This window comes from Helobdella robusta (genome assembly GCF_000326865.2).
Source record: "Helobdella robusta unplaced genomic scaffold HELROscaffold_1, whole genome shotgun sequence".
In the NCBI taxonomy this organism is placed as follows: Eukaryota; Metazoa; Annelida; class Clitellata; order Rhynchobdellida; family Glossiphoniidae; genus Helobdella; species Helobdella robusta.
Genome location: NW_008703570.1, coordinates 8,098,361 through 8,115,867, shown reverse-complemented (window position 1 = coordinate 8,115,867; position 17,507 = coordinate 8,098,361). Strand labels below are relative to the sequence as shown.

The following is a 17,507-nucleotide window of genomic DNA, read 5'->3' as shown; positions in this document are numbered from 1 at the left end:
TCTAAAATCTGACCAAGTTCAAACTAAAAAATTTAATTTTTTCGTTTTTAGGCATTATATATATTGAGTTCATTTTTTAATGGTTCCTATTTATATTTTTAACACTTCGTGGACTGGTTAGTTCGCTGTCACGTTATAACAATCATATCGCTTTTTCACCCTTTCAAATTATAGCTTTTGTTGAAAATATTTAAAAATTCAAGAAAATACTACTGTAAACAATTTAGTCAATAGCCATGTTTCATAAGCGTTTTAGTAATCTCATTAATGAGGGTTTTGTGACTGTCATTCAGTCATGCTGAGCCTTATAATATCACAATGATTAAAGCACATCCACAGAACAGATTAACTTAAATTACTGAGGTGAATTGATTTTGTATTTGAAGCAAGAACTTGTAATGTTACGTGTTCAATTTCTTTGTTACATGGCGGGCTATCGGTAGACAATTCGTTTATCATGCTTTTTATTGGATATTGCATGTGTATTATCACATTTTCTACGCGTGTCTTGTGAGCTGAACAGTTACCGTGTCTCCTTAATATTTATATAAATACATACAGAAATATATATATTTATCGCATAAATATATATAAGTATATAGTAATTTATGAAATCTACAGAATTTCTGGCGATGGATAGTTTTTTGTTTATTTCTTAATATTTCTAACCAAATTCTTGTCGTCATTATCTATTTTATTAAAATTAGAATAATTATTATTAACAATAATAAAATAAATAATGACGACAAGAATTTGGTTGAAAATATTGAGAAATGTAACAAAAAACTATCCAAAGCTAGAAATTTGGTAGATTTCATAAATTACTGCATTAATTACGGTCTTTTACCTATATATATATATATATATATATATATATATATATATATATATATATATATATATATTATATATATATATATATATATATATTGATGTTTTTTTTCGAATTATGGTTTTCTTTTAAGTAAGGATGTTGACGGTTTTTAATGTACCTACTCTCCTATACATTTAATCACAGCTTGGGTTGTAATTTAAAAAAATAACAATTGTACTTATAAATCATTTAAATTATAATTGTTAATTTAAATCATTTGACCTATGGATAATATTAATAGAATACATATCATGAACATTCCGGATTGTATGGCTAAGACATATTGTCGTATTTTGATATTGTGTTTTTTTGTCATATAAAAGTGTTGTAATTCCTGAGTTGTTTATTAAAAAAGAAATAACATTTAAATACTTTGAACCACAAACTCGTGATATTTGATTACATTTTTTATAACAACTTCACGTAAGATCGTAAAATATAACGAACATCAATGCGGATGGAATGAATGAATGTCAGTGATAAACGACAAATGATGGGTAGATGAAATAATTATGCGAAATATCCCAAATTAACATCACTTGGAATTAATAAAGTAAACAATATTTTTGTCTGTAAAGTTTATTTATTTGCAATTTTCTTTTTGATAGTGTAAAGAACATGACCATCAGATTAAATATACGTCCCACTTTCAGTTAGACGGAATATATTGGGCTCCCACGCTGTAACGATCTGATAGTTTTGGAGTTATCTTTTCTACTTACACGAGATGTCAGACTTAGGCCGATTGTACATGTCACTGATGATATAAACCATATTTCTGTCAACCTGTCAATTATTGATGATGATAATGTAATGAATATGTTACCAAAAGTACTTTTCAAATTAAATTGCAAAAAAAACTTGCCGTTCTATAACTGTGCTAAATGTTGTTGAACCTAAACTTAGATCTAAATGTTCGAGTTTAATTTTCACTCGTTAGAATCGTGAGAAAGGGGCCATCGTGATTATTTTGAGAAGCGGTCCACTTGTGACAATGCAGAACGTTTCAACTCAGGTCATCAAGTTAGGCGAAAATTGCAAGTTTTTTTTGTTGAATTTTATTTCTTTTCCAACGAAGGAAACGTTTCAAATTTAATTAAAACACAATGTACTCCAAGGAAGTTTTTAATAAGCGAAGAACAAAGAAACTATAACAACTGTGAATCAATTGAAAATAAAAAAACAAATTTGTTCATTGTATAAATTATTTGCGATGATTTCACTATATAGATTCAAATATCACGAAGATGACAACAGGAGTTGATGATAAAAGCACTAATATTGAAAGTATTGAAGAGATAGAGCAATAAAGTTTACAAAACAACGAGTTGGGAATGAAGATGAATGAAGGAACCTAACTTCTCACGAGAATGAGAAATAAATACTCTGAAATATTCAACAAACTCGCACGCACGCACACACACAAACACTCACGCACACACTTACATATTTTAAATCCTCAATTATTTAATGATTTGTATTAACAAATTCATTGAATATGGAAAAAATTGGCATTTGGGCAAAGAAAATTTTTTATTTATTATTACAATTTAATGCAATAGATTGGCAAAAACATTTTGTGAGTTGGTTGTTCTAACAATCATTAAAAAAGTGCTGTAGTTGTGACCGTTCAATGAAATCAGTTAAAGATAAAACTAGATAAAAAAAAAGAAGATAAAAAATGGACCGACGGCATGCGAGAGCTGCATCAACATGAATGCAACAAAAAAAACTGCAGAGCGTTTGAGCGCAAGAAAAATTCTTGGAAATAAAGATTAAATGCGTTTCAAGCAAATTGTTAAGCAGTGCATTTGACAGCTGCGCATTAAGCGTCTAACGACGATGTTAGTTTTGATTAAAAGCAAAAAGAGTAAAATTAAAATAAAACTTTTTTTAGTGCACACGCATATTGAGACATTTTTAACAGAAAAGGTCATTGCAGTTTTAAACGACATCATCAAAATTGGTGGATGCATGGATGCATTAAAAGCAACTTTTACAAAACATTTCATTTTATTCACATTTTATTACCGTTTTTTAAAACATGGTGATGGCATCAATTTTAAAATTAAATCAAAAAATCAATTTAAACAATTATGAACAAGTTTGATAAAGACCTGTTTATCGATTGCAGAAGTAGCCAAGTCCATGGTTCTGCCGAGCTGTAATTTGAAAACACGCCAAAAACTCCGAAGATGTTGTAAACGTGAACGAATGAGAAGCACAACGTAGACAGACCAACAAACATGGCAGCTTTCGAAATTTTCAACAACGCAGGAGCGAGTCGTAACTGCGACAAACTCACGTGAGAAAATGACGATGACGATGATAGCTTTTGGAGCTGTTTTGCTGCCTCTACTTCATCCTCTCCTAGCGGCGCAGAAAAATTGTTGTCCGAGGACAAGTTCTCGTCCCTTTCAGAATCAGCTTTTTGGTAAATAATATTTTCGTTGCAAAAATAAATCAAATTAACTAGATCACAGCATGTTAAACGTCTAATTGCACTTTCTTCTCTCAGTTGATTTGTACGATTTGTTTGGGTGAAATCCTTTTGATCGTCATCCGCTAAATAGCCATGGTCATTTAAAAATAACTTTTCTATGTTGTCATCGCATAAACTGTCAGAGAGAGTTTCTTTTAAAGTCATATTTGAATTTTGTGTTTTTGAAGAAAGGTTGAATGACGATGTAGATGCTAAACAAATTGGCAATTTAGAAATGTTGCTTGATTCAATTTCGTTGCGTGATTCATGAATGCCGTTTAAGTCCGTCACAAATTTTTCAAAGTTTCCGGTACTGGCGCTATGACCTATTTTTTCTGAAAATTTTTGAGTTTTGATAGACTTTAACGGTATCCAAACGTTATTTGAAACATATAATTTTTTCTTAGTTTTAAGATTATACTGAATGGAATCGACACTCTCATCATCATGTAGCAACTTGTCAGTCTCCTGGTAATTAAAAGATGCTGAAAGCGTTTTTATTGAATTTTTTAATTGATTTTCTTGAAATTGTGGACATGTTTCTGCATAATATAAGCTTTCAGAATACGATTCTTCATCGTCATTGTTTTCCGAGTTGTGATAAAAAACTCGATTTTCTTGTTTACATTTAAGTTTTTTATGAATTTTTTTCGGATGATGATTCTTTGTCTTTGTTATTCGAGAAACACTACATTCTGAGCTATTAGATCCATTAGTAGAAGTTTGTGTTTGTTTCTTTTTAAATTTAATGTTATGTAAAGTCTTAAAAGCTTTCTCAGAAAATTGTTTCAAAAGTGAACAGTCATGAAAAATGTTGAACGCTATAATAAGGCACCAGGTAAAAAAAATTATTTGCGTTATTGCGTGATAAAAGCGGTGCTGGTTGTCAGAGTTTGAACTATCCAGCCAGCTTAAAATAAACGTTGTTAAATAAAACAGTAATAAAATGAAAATTTTACAGAATAAAAATTTACTGAAGAGATTGCGAGAGTTCTGAGGTCTGCCCGCTGAATTGCAACTGATGGATAGCAGCTTGACGTACTTTTGTACGAAGACGTTAATAGACAGCACCAGTGGCAAATTAATATTTTTTATTAAACGAGAAACTAACAGGGGTATAACGTTTTGGGAATGGTAAGGATCGATTAGCATGTACGCAACATTCAGAAGACAAAATGCTGAGACGAGCATTGCAATGAAACTTCTAAAATAACGCTGTCTCTGTCTCGAATTTAATAATCGAGCCGAAACAACGACAGGCACAAGAAAATTTATGAGAAAAGAAATTGAAAAAAAGTAAACATGAAGATCCCACACGCAACCCCACACTTTGAATGCATGCATCCAATTTGGGCTTGGTTCTATCGGATCGTTTGAAGGTGTGGTGATAGTAGTCGCATTCCATGTGATTGATGGCAGCAGGTCATCTCTCAGAGGTGATAAAAATGTTGACCGATTTATTATTGTCGATTCGTTAGCTCTCATGATCCTGTGAAAAATGTATCAAACATTTAAACACATTAAACAGTTAAATGTATCATATTAAAAAAAAATCTTCAACTTATAATAATAGTGTCATTTAATACAGCGCTCAACGCATAGCCTCTGGAGCGCTCAGGATGAGTTGCCATTTACATCACAGTCAAATTCCTTTTCAAACAAATGATTCTTGATTCTTTAAGTGCTTTTTGAATAGTTTTAAAGACAGGCTAAAACAGATTGTTCCACAATGAAGGAAAACATAAAGAAAATCCTCTTTTAGCAAGTGCGGATTTGCTAATGGGTTGATGTATATTATTAGAGACATCAGATCGAAATTTGCGTCCAACATTTTGACAAATGCACCAGCGATTGTAAAGATGTGGCGGTTGCTGATTATGTATCAGGCGGTCTACGTTGAAACCATGACTTTGAAGATGATTCGTTGACGTATTGGCAGCTAGTGCAATTTAATTAAACAAGATAAACTTGATGCTAAATAAGATACGTCCAGAACGTATATAGCAAGTCCATTTTGTGTTCTTTGGAGAGAGGAGATAAGGCTTCGAGTTGAAGTTGATGATAGGTCAATAGATGAGTTGCGTCGGATATGACGAATCGACCTTGGAATCATGTTGCATGGTATAACCAGGGTAGAGATGTGATGGTTGAAAGGAAGTTGCGATCGAAAGAGACCCCTACAATTTTGATAGAGTCTGAAATTGGAAGAGCAGAACCGCCAATACTGACAACCGTGAGTATTGGGCATTTTCGAATTTGTTACGATTTCTCTGGGTTCAGTTGAAGATAGTTGTGGAGATGCCAGTCCTTACTCACTTTTGTGCAAGCACTCAAGTTGTCAAGCTGAAAAGTGATGTTTGATTTGGAAATGACTTATCGTTAAAAAACGCCGGAAATAACATGAAGAGAACAATTTCTTGATGAATAACACTGCTGGCGTATTTTTTATGTGAAACGAAATTATTTTGAACATTCGAACTAACGTCGGAATGAATGCACGCATTTGTACAGTGGGTGTGCACGCAAACTGTGCAGTGTATGACGTACATGTGTGCAAACAAGGTGAATGTATAAAGCGTCTCGCCGACGTTTTTATGTGCGACAAAGGATGAATGAAACAAATTCAAACAAACAAACAAGCAGACAGACCAACAAACAGACGGACAAACAGACAGACAAACAAACAAGCAGATCATCGTCATCATAACTTGTCTTCCCAGCATCGATTTAACGCTGAAGAAAATATTTGCATAATCTCCATTTAAATCATTCTCATATTTCAGTTAGCCGTCCTTCATTGACCGATGCCGATGCACACAGCACACAGTAGGAAGTAATTCTTTGCTCCGTGCTGTAACAGATAGGAATTATTATTTTTTCCAAGCTAATTTTTTTGCCTTCTTTTATTGTTGTCTAATTTTGAAGATGTGCTTAATGGCTTGGAAAGTGTATGGCGATTATAAATGTTTCTGTACAATTTCTCCAAATTCGTTGCTACATCCTTAGCTAGAAACAATGATGTGCGATTAATCGTTTGAATACGGAATATTGAAGTTTAATGAAATTTAACTAACTTAATGAAATTTTAAACCCTATTTCGTTTTTTATGACAGGCATCTATTTTTGTTTATTTTTTTAATTTTTGCGAATAATAAAACCGAGACGATATTTCAATTGCTAGTCGTTTTGTTTGTTAGTTTGCTCGTGAATAATAAAACTGAGACGATATTTCAATTGCTGATCGTTTTGAAAGACTCAGCACAAATAAATGGGGAAGTGTAACTCGAAATGTTTGTGAGCAGTTGAACTAATTAACTGTACAACTGTTTGAAATATTATAATTATAATTACAATATTTTCAAAATAAAGTAATAAGCAGTTTATGTAATGAATACAAGTCTTATTTCACATTTTAAAATGTTTTTAAACATTAAAAGTCAAACTATATACTGCATATATTTATTTTAAAAGAATGCAAAAATAATGATGAAAATTTGTTGACATCCTGTCAAAAATAGCGGTCAAACATTTGACGAATTTCATTTTCTCCCAATTTTTTCTAAATTTTCAAACTAGTAGACTCTAAATTGTTGCTATGTTAAAGAATGGTAAAAATAAAAAACAAAACAAATTCTCTGTACTTTATATCTCAGAACTTGTCACAACTGGCTCATCTGTTCACGCTCAGAAAGTATCTTACAAATATGCTTGCCAATTTTGATGGAAACTATCTTACAAATATGCATGCCAAGTTTGATGGAGAGTATCTTACAAATATGCATGCCAAGTTTGATGGAGAGTATCTTACAAATATGCCTGCCAGGTTGGATTAAGATTGATAGCGTTGTTGCGGCGATTATGAACCTACGCGAACGATTAGTAGAGAAAGCGGCTCCGAAATACGAGTGGCATTTATTTTATTAGTTATTTTATAAAGGCTCATAACTTTTGATCACGTATATAATTAACTACGATATTCGCTGCCGAAATAAAATGATTTGTCCCACACGCTAGCAAATGTTGTTAGAAAAATCGAAGCTGCAGATTAATTATTGTTCTTGAACATTCTTCATTAACATCAAAATTTTGACTATTGTATTTTTATTTGAACATAAAAGCAGAATTGTTTTTTTTTTAATTTTTAACAAAAATTTGTGAGCGAAAAAATCTTTCGTGCACACTGAACTATCTACCCATAATTTGTTTATTTAATGTTTAATGACATCCACTCAAGTTAACTATTTCAACCAAATCAATATGAAAAATATATACTATTGATAAAAAATGAGTTTGAAAATAAATAGAAAAATAAAATTACAGAGAAAGAAAGGATTTTACATTTCACAGGAATTTTTCAATTTGCGATCAAACATTTGACTAATTTCTTTTTATTTTTTATTTTTTTCACCACATCCAAAAAATATTTTTCTAGAGAAATTATTTTTCCCACGTCATCACATTTCCTCATTATTTATTCATTTTCATTTTTACTGCACCATTAGAAAAGAAAAGATACAGTTAAAATCTTGTTTGTATCTGATTTTTAGAATTGCTCGTTTCGTTGTTTACCGTAGAAATCTCTGATGAACATGCATCGCAATTTGTTCCAATGTATTTCATTCTGTCGCACTGACTGCTTTATGGGGCGTTTTAAATGTTCTTTTATTTTTTCATTTCCTATTATTTAACTTTTTTAATTAATAAAATTTGAAATATTTCAATAAAAATTAAAACGTAAACTAATATGAACATTTAATTACAATTAAAACCCACAAAAATATTTGACATTTAAATGGAACTAATGGAAAGAAAGAGAAAAAAATTCCCGCTATCCAACCTGGAGTTAGCAGTTAGCGTTGCGCTGATATACGACTAGGACCAACAGCGAAGAAATTTCTTTTCGTGTGAAGAAACGTTAAAGCATTTTTCATGTTGTTTGTTTTTAGATGTTTTTCGATTGTTTTTCACCGATAGGTTGATTGAAATTCGTAGCAACAGTAGCTTTATCGAAACTCTAGAGTATTATTTTAACATCAAAACTTCGAATTGGTAAACATAAAAGATTAAACAGTTTTTAATAAAAGTTTTGTTTTATTCTAAATGAAGATGTTGGAGGATGTTAGGCAGCATGAACGTGGGACAGACAATCTACGCAATGTACATGCAGTTGTGCTGTGGAAGCAAGGAAGGGAAAGCGTGGAAGATGTTTACATGCAACTCACGGACTTGTGTTCGTTAGATTGATCGATGATGACGAAGAAGAAGACGATGTTTGTGTTGAAGATAGTGAGGATGACGTTGAAGACTATATTACAGTTTTGACTTCATTCATGATATAATAATGATGATAATAATTACGACACATGGCAATGTTGATTACGATGAAATTATTTACGCGATTATTATTAAAACCATTATATGTTGGAAAATTAAAGAAATGAATAAAATATGCAAAATTTTCGGTCTAAATGATCGTAAATAGTCTATTAGCGAGAAGAGCGACTTCAAAGAAGGAAACGTGAAAAGATGACTTGACGTTGATGGAAAGGCAAATTGCTCTCCTAACAAAGTTTGCACACATCAACACGTTTCTCTACTGTTTGGATAACTTTTAAAGGGATGAACATGTTTGCCTCCCCGTTCACGTTGCAAGGAGCGACTGATGCTAAATGATATACTGGAGGATATACTAGATGATATACTGGATGATATACTGGATGATATCCTGAATGATATATTGAATAAGCAAACGTTCTTTTTCTACCATAAATTTTCATATTAAATATTTGAAGTTTTCATTTCACTTGAAAGGTTTATCATTCAACATTTTTAATCTTCATTTGTTTATTTCCCGCGTTCATAGTATTATTAATATTTTATAACTAAACTGACTCAATAATGAAATTAATAAAATATTTATAAACATTTGAACGTGTTAGAAATACTTCCGATTTGTATAAAAAAAAATTTGCGGAAACCAAAAACAACAATCTACGCAGTCACGTGGTTGAAACTGAATCAGTGGATGAATTCAAAAACAACATTTTTCATCAAGAATAGTGAAAAATCTATTTTTTTACATTCCATGCATTACATTCATATATATTCTTATTCATATATATATTCATATATATATATTCTTATATATGCACCTCTCATGTGTATAAATATTTATATATTCTTTCTTCTTTCTTTCTCGTGCCTTAGCCTTTCAGGACATTGGTGACCATGGACCCCCACAAAATCCGATCTTTAACACTTTGTAGTAGTAAAAATGTGGTGATATTCAACAAATGACACAAGGACTTCACAAATGTCTTTCCAGTAGTTGTTAGATTTTTCATTCTTTCCTTCTGCATGAAGTGAACAAAAAACTTTAACTGCCCCCGTCGGATTCTCTGTAGTAATGTTTTCTTTTCATAACCGGACCGTTTTAATACATCTCATTTGAAGTATAAGAGGTTCAACTAATTTTCATTATTCTTCTCAAAAAGCACATTTCAGCAGCGTTGATCTTTTTTTCCATTCCTTTAGAAATTTGTCCAGAACTTTCATCGCTGCTCTTTGTTCCCAATAGAGATTTTTAATAACTCTCGTGTCCTTTCCATCAATGTCCAAATTTTCTAATATTTCCATAAGCTCCAAAACATAGTTTAATAAACTTCTAACACTGGACGTGTTCGAAAAAATATCTAACTGCAGAAAGATCGCAGAAAATAACATTTTTAAAAATTAAAACAACCAAGAGAGTCACCATGCAAGGTTATATTCATTGACTCTGGATGCGTCGTACATTAAGCAATCGTCCAAGAAACATGATGATCAGTTGTTTCAGTTCCAGCATCCAGCACATCCTGCAGTTTGTTGTTAGGCTATACGCTATATAAACAAAAATGATGTCCTCGAGTTTGTATATATATGTATGTGCATGCTTGGCATATTTGAGCATACGTTAATGAACGTGCAGGCGAGCATGTAAGAATAGGAAGGAATCTTTATTCGCAAACTTCATCCGCACTCTCATAGTGTTTGTCAAGATTGAGTGAATGTCGATTATGGCTTGCGTTAAAAAATAACAACAGTTGATTCTCTCGTTCTTCACACACAAATTGAGTTTTAAATAACGTTATCAACATATTTCAAAGTAAAATAAAGAAAACTTCTCAGTGTCTCCCTGCTGATGTGAATAGTTGGCAATTCTCGACCGGCCGCTTCATGCAATTTGTTTCATTTCATCTGATGAATTCTCATATTTGCATGTCGTTTCGATTTACTCCTTTTTAAAAAATAGTTTTTTTGCATACATACATAAAAAAAATAAAAATTTTCGATTTACGTTCAACGTTTGCACTATTGTGTACAATGAAGCCATCCAGGTTTCTATTGTGGTTAGGGAAGATTTAAACATCCATTATTCAGCGTTGAAGAAAAACATATCTGACCAACCTGTGAAAAGGTTATTTTTTGACATTTATGACAGGCTCCGAGTGATAATCTATATTCTTACACAGGCTTGCAAAACTATTTCCATGGAAATATTTATACAGATTGTTAAGGACTTCTTTTTTAAATGTACATGATTTAACTTTACATGCTCACTCACGGATGCATACAACCTCAAGTATGTTTGCATGAAGATTGAAGTCCCTTGCTTCATGTTGTAACATAGAGCATGTTAGTAACAATGCCTATCTCTGTAGTCATCTGTGGTTTGAGAAGACTTGTAGTCGCAAAATCAGTTTATTTGCATCGTATCATAAACTCTGTAGAGTTGTTGGTATTTAAAATCAAATATGATTGAAACACTTCACTTCTCCTGTAAAAAATCTCGAGTGAATTACATGGATGTAAGTGGTTTCTAATGTCAGACCGGAGCACATGAATTATCTAATCTCTAATAGAAAACTGTATTGAACTAACATAAAACAAATTGTCGTTGATAATTCAATATTCAAGATGAATAAACAAAGGAATAAAAAAATATAAATGTACAGTTGAAATTTGCCGCCCGGGGCACTTCCCCCCCCCCCCTCTAGTTCCGGGCATGCAATAAATATAAACAAATTATATATATATATATATATATATATATATATATATATATATATATATATATACACATAATATATACACATAATGATTTCCATCGTGAAATCGTGAATAGTTAAGATGTACTTGCAATATATCAATCAATCACTGACTGACTGAGGCCTTCCTCAATTCAATCAATCCAATTTCCATCTTCAATCTTCATCCTCCAAATATAATGCAGAGGCTTTTTTGCATTTCAGTATTTTTGCGCATATTTTATTCCTTTGTATAGAACCATTTTTCAATTTAATTTGCGAAGTATCAGTTTTTAATAGATTTATTTTCTTATAAACGTGTTCAAACTTATGAAAACTATATCTTATTATAACACTCAACTCAATATGACTAAAATAGTTTGCGAAATGGTATAGTGACGCGACTAAGCTAGGCTGCGACATGCTGAGCAATGCAATGTTATGCTACTTATAACTGACAGTATCCTAAATCAAACATTTTTAATTGAAATATGGAAGTTGATCGCTGGAAAATAAAACATTCGTTCAGATCACTTTTTTAAACCTTATGATTTATTTTACATCAATAAGCAAACAAATACAAACTCAAGAAAAATAGAATTAAATTAAAACATTAACACTTGAAACAATTTACGCAGTCATGTGATTGAAACTGAATCGGTAAATGAATTCAAAATTAGATACGCCAGCTGATTGGTTGATCAGTCCTTTGATGTTTATACTCAAGTATATCCATTAATGATTTTTAAAAAATTATTTAATTTAAAAAAAAATCGTCAGCGTTTTGAAGTGATTGCACCGATGACAAGCATTAATACAGATTTTATATAAATCTTGAAAAATGTGTCCTTTCAGTAGTTACATCATTATATTAATTCAACACTTTTGGGCAAAATTTACTAACAGATTTTTTATAAAGATCATCCTATTCATTTCCTATCATGTTTTATTTTGTTATCTGTGTTTTAACCAAACAGGCTACTTATAATTGTAGCAGATCCTGCGTATGTCAGTTTGTTTTTCTAGAGAATAATAATCACACAAACGAATTTATCAAAAACTTGTTTAGCTTGAATTTCCACAAAATACACCTCTATCACCATATGATTCAAACAAATATTCATGCATATAACATTCCACACTTCCATACTCTAACGAACATAGAAACCAACGGTTTAATTAGTTCTTTGGTTTTTAATACAGGTGAAATTTAAACAACAAAGAGAAAGATTATTCAAATGGTGAATGTATTGCGTGCCACCACTTTATTGTGTTATGTAGTGGGTGTACTGATTAATTAGGTATAGACAAGAAATGTCTTTCAATTGTTTTCGGAAATTTTATGATTTCTTTATTAAATTAAAAAAGATTAGGACATAGAAGGGAATAAAAATAAAGTGGTGCATTCATTGCTGACTTGTATATTAATTACTAGACATAACAAATAACATTAATAACTTTTATATTTATAAGAAGGCAATAACAACAATTAAAAACTAAATTACAAAACCAGGTATAATCTATTTATTAAATTCTAATCATTTAGATTCTAATGTAAATGATTTTATAAATTTTTTGTTATATATTTTATATCACTTGTGAAAAGCTAGCAAGCGTTTGTTAACTAATGTTCAGTTTTTTAAGCTATTTAAAAAGTATTGTTAATTAAATTTTCTATGAAATGGAAGATAATTTTAAGTGTGAAATAGTATTTAGTATAAATTTTGGGTTGGTTAGTGTCAGAATTATGGTTAGAGGGTCCGGGTTAGGTAACGTTAGTTAACAAACGTTTGTTGACTTCAGACGAGTTATATATTGGGGAAATGCTACACTAGGATAAAATTTGCAGTAAAAGAAATCTCCATTGGCTATTGTTGAGGCAATAGATCATGGGAAGAACATTAGCTCAGAGAAGGAGTTGTATGTCATGTGTGAGATACCTTATCATTATTGTAAACTGTCTCTACATGGTTTGTTGGCTGGTTGTTTCATTTATGTTATTTATTTATGTGTAAATAGGTTTATTAATCCATATCTGGATATTGTGTGTGTATGATATGTAAAGCATTATATTTTTTTTTAGGCATTGAACTCAGACATCTTATCTTTACCCTACTACTCTAATAGTCAATTACAATTAGTCTGAAAAATTTATAGTATCAATTAATGATTAAATTAATAAAAGTCAAAGATTGTTAAAGTCAAAGTTGTGCATTTGTTGTGATTGGAGAGTATTATGTTGAATCAAAATTTTTCAAAAGAATGGTTTATTTTTATTATATGTTTAGCTTATGGTTAAATAATTATTTAAAATAAGTTTGATGATGATAATAATAACAATAATACAGATAGTTTCCATGGCAATAATTGGTGTTTTCTTGTGGATGGCTTTGGACCAGGTTGACCCAGTGAAAGGAGTTACTGGCTCTGATTTGGTTCTAATATCTGTGTCCCTCTTAGTTAGTGGAGGCATTCTCCTTCTCCTATCTACCTGTTTCGGCATTGCTGCTGCATCTGCTGAAAATTTTGCCATGATGATTGTAGTTAGTACAGTACTTTTCTAATCGTCAGAGTTTGTTCATTTGTATATTTTGTTTTCACATACTTAGATGTTTTCTTTAATGTTGTATAATTTAATTTGTTATATTAAAGTGATTGTTTAAGTCATTTAAAATTTAATTAAATTAATTTAGGGTTTGAAATATTTTAGTGATCAAATAATGCTAGGTTAATTAAATGTTTCGTTTTCCAGTACATAATAGCAATTCTTCTCGTCCTTCTGGCTTTTGTGGCAGCATCCATATGTATTGCAGTCTTCAAAGCCACAGTTAGTGTAATGTTGAGCTATGTTTATAAATTATTTATTTGGATGTGAATGTATTTGTAAAAAATATAATAAATATTTGATGAGATAGTATAAAATCATTTTGAGATTTGAAAATTTTTGTGGGAAACATTTATAATAAATTTTAATGATAATGTTTTATTCGTTTTTTGTTTAGCTAAACGAAAATGTAAGAATGGACATGGAAAACATCTTGAGATACCAATATGGTGACACTTCTGATAATCACAACATACAAATTACAAAAAGCTGGGACAAAGCTCAAAGCACAGTATGAATTAACTTACAATAATTCTCAATTTTTTTTCTATCATTTCCAAGAAAATATAGGAAAAAATGTTTACAAAATGTTTTACTGCTATGGTTCTTAAGCTTGTGGTATTTAGAAAAAAATTTTTATTTCAAGTTATTCACTTTTTTCAACAAACGAAATTTTTTCAATTGCTTCATGATAGATTGCTTCATGATTGTTGTTGTTGTTGTTGTTTGTTCATGATAGGACTATTTAATATTATATTATCCGTAAAAAAATAAAGTTTTGACATTTTTGTTTATAAACTTCATTGTAATCAGAATATTAAAATAATTTAAGATTAAAATTATTTGTTAAGTTTTCATAACTGAAATTTATTTTGTCTAACAATTGTACGTTGAACATTTTTCTTTACGTAGTGGCATTGCTGTGCAGCTGGAGACAAAACCTGGGCCCTCTACCAAGAAAGTAAATGGTTTGCCATGAATATTGACCCCAGAGGTAGCTTACCATGTTTGCTAATTTCTATTACGTTGCATCTTTTACGAAACCTTTCAAATAAATCACACAGGCAAGCCATTTGTACCGCTATCTTGCTGTGAACAAACTCCAGATGGTCAAATTAAAAACGTAAATACATGCCAGTTAACTAAGCCACCTGCCATTGGAGATCAGTACCCTGGATCACCAGCTCCAGTTTACTACAGAGTATATATTCTCTAATTTGATTTGAGCTTTTTTCTATATATTATACAAATGATATTGTAATTGAATATTTTTTAAATATTTGGCATTATGGCTGATTGATTGGTTGGTTGGTTGGTTAGTTGATTTATTGATTGATTGATTTATTGATTTATTGATTAATACGAAATATTACAAACAGGGCTGCTATGAAACATTGAAAGATTTCTTGCTGCCAGATCAAGTATCATGGTTCACAGGAATTTTCTGGGTTGGAATATGTGGAGGCGTTCTTATGGTAAGTTCTACATTTTTAAAAATTTCGACCTGGGACGATATTTTTTTATTTCATTTATTCGTCAAAACAGTTTTAAAACGTTTTCCTCCATGATGTAATTTGTGTAAAAAAATTTAATTAGTTAAAAACTTAAATGGAACGTCTGATTATATAATAAAATAATGTTGTCACTAATTTTTTGATTGTAATGAGGTTTAAAAGTTCAAAAGAATCAACTGCACACAAACAGCAACCAATGAATACGTGTAAGTGAACTTTGGAAGAGTGTAACAGACCTTAACAACCTTTTTTCTAAACGACGCATGCATCACTGACAAAGAATTTGATAGGCGAAGTTCCTCTTGTCATATTCGAACCCTGTCACTGCTTAACAGTACCAAACGACCTTAAGTACTAGGCCATCACGCCTCCCAAATGATGAAAAGTTATAAAAATAAATCTATAAATTTACAGCTGCACAGTGTTTTTTACATCACATATTCAATATTTTAAAATTTTATAATCAGAAATCTTGTGTTTTTCAGCTCTTTGTCATCATACTGGGAATAACGTTTAGCGTTCAAATCAGGCAGGAATCATCATCGTCATCAATTAATGCAAATGAATTAGAATTTCTCTCAAAATCTACCCCAAAATTTGTCATGAACAGCAGCAGCAACAGCAATAGTTTATCTCTGCAGCAAACAGCGCCACATCAATACATGTACTCCATGGCTTAAATATAGTTTCATTAATCTTTTTCAATTTTAACTTTTGTATGAATGTTTTCTGTGTATGCTAAAGCTATAATTTTAACATTAAAATAAATATAACACTAATTAGTAATGGCTGCTAACACTTTCCAGATTTTAAAGTTGACAAAGACCAAATACCAATGAAAAAAGTGGATTCATTAGAATCATTTTATAATGAGAAAAGATATTAGGGAATATAACATATAAATCAATCATGTAATTTTTTAGCCATATACTGATCGAATTGTATTAAATTTTACGACAAATCATGGATAAATATTAGATAAACAAGTGACAAATATATATACAGTAAGCTTCTGAAATTCATATAGTCTGTACATTTAGTTGTTCTCTGTGTTTTTTTCTATTTTTCAATTAACAGTCAGTTATTTCCTACGAATGTATTTAACAATTTTCTTTAATATAATTTTGCATGTTTTTAAATAGCGATGAAATTACTACTCTGTAATTAGTTCGAAATTAAATTATTTAAACCTTTCTGCCATTTCTGCTCGTCTCCATTAACATTATTAGGTTTTTATTACTGGACGAGGCATTGTTCTAGACGCTGCTTTTTTAGGCGGGAGTTGATCATTGGTTAACGGAATAGTAATATAAAATAATCACACTAAATGCGTTAAATGTGCTGTTAAATGCCTGGTGCAAAATGCTTGCAAAATGTGAAACTTCTCAAACAATTGGTTGATTAATATATATATATATATATATGTGTGTGTGTGTATATATATATATATATACAATTATTTATAAAGATCACTGCGTTTTCGGCATTATTCAACCTGTAGTTGAGTTTCTCAATTTTTCTAACGAGACTTTTATCGTCATGATGAAGTTTATTAAGGTTAAATAAAAAACTTTTAATATTTGACTTTTTTGACAAAACATTATTAATAACGTTTTTACCACAGAAAAGCTCTTTTCGGCATCAACTGCCATCATCAGTGTAGTTATTAGTATTGTTCCGTCTTTGTCTCTAACTTTATCTTTATAAAGTGATCTTTATAAATAATTGTATTTATGACAGTCTAAACCCAATATATATAAATATATATCAACTAGCTGAATATATATATATATATATATTTATAATAATATATGTTTGCCCTCAAAAGTCACCTTATAAATCAATTTTAGATATTTTACAGTGTTTGGGTCCAAAGTTTTTAATTGCACGCACCTGGTATAATTGGTTGTGTAAAGAATGCTTTAGCTTTTGTAATTTTTTTGGACATTCAAAATTTTCGTTTTGA

The 17,507-nt window shown here is 30.7% G+C and overlaps 3 protein-coding genes across 3 annotated transcripts; 2 read left to right on the top strand and 1 right to left on the bottom strand.

Annotated features, from left to right (window-relative positions):
• Positions 1 to 1,527: 1,527 nt before the first annotated feature.
• Positions 1,528 to 5,604, bottom strand: HELRODRAFT_159241 (hypothetical protein; the record flags this gene model as incomplete). The annotated part of the gene is made up of 3 exons (XM_009011136.1): positions 1,528 to 1,660; positions 2,992 to 4,845; positions 5,459 to 5,604. 3 exons carry the CDS (start codon positions 5,602 to 5,604, stop codon positions 1,528 to 1,530), a joined length of 2,133 nt encoding a protein of 710 aa, XP_009009384.1.
• A 1,357-nt stretch (positions 5,605 to 6,961) lies between these two features.
• On the top strand, positions 6,962 to 8,595 carry HELRODRAFT_159240 (hypothetical protein; the record flags this gene model as incomplete). The annotated part of the gene is made up of 2 exons (XM_009011135.1): positions 6,962 to 7,179; positions 8,463 to 8,595. 2 exons carry the CDS (start codon positions 6,962 to 6,964, stop codon positions 8,593 to 8,595), a joined length of 351 nt encoding a protein of 116 aa, XP_009009383.1.
• A 4,072-nt stretch (positions 8,596 to 12,667) lies between these two features.
• HELRODRAFT_187946 (hypothetical protein) lies at positions 12,668 to 16,649 on the top strand. The gene is made up of 11 exons (XM_009011134.1): positions 12,668 to 12,833; positions 12,888 to 12,935; positions 13,272 to 13,392; positions 13,771 to 13,965; positions 14,175 to 14,249; positions 14,425 to 14,538; positions 14,940 to 15,021; positions 15,092 to 15,228; positions 15,407 to 15,502; positions 16,027 to 16,205; positions 16,348 to 16,649. The coding sequence occupies exons 3-11, from the start codon at positions 13,312 to 13,314 to the stop codon at positions 16,352 to 16,354; spliced, it is 966 nt and encodes a 321-aa protein (XP_009009382.1). The 5' UTR covers positions 12,668 to 12,833; positions 12,888 to 12,935; positions 13,272 to 13,311; the 3' UTR covers positions 16,355 to 16,649.
• Positions 16,650 to 17,507: the final 858 nt, after the last annotated feature.

Excerpts from the sequence above, each read along its gene's own strand:
- HELRODRAFT_187946 (XM_009011134.1), top strand. The coding sequence starts at position 13,312 with ATGGGAAGAACATTAGCTCAGAGAAGGAGTTGTATGTCATGTGTGAGA. Across the intron at positions 13,966-14,174 it reads ATTTTGCCATGATGATTGTA|TACATAATAGCAATTCTTCT; the intron begins GTTAGTACAGTA and ends TTCGTTTTCCAG. Across the intron at positions 14,539-14,939 it reads GGGACAAAGCTCAAAGCACA|TGGCATTGCTGTGCAGCTGG; the intron begins GTATGAATTAAC and ends TTCTTTACGTAG.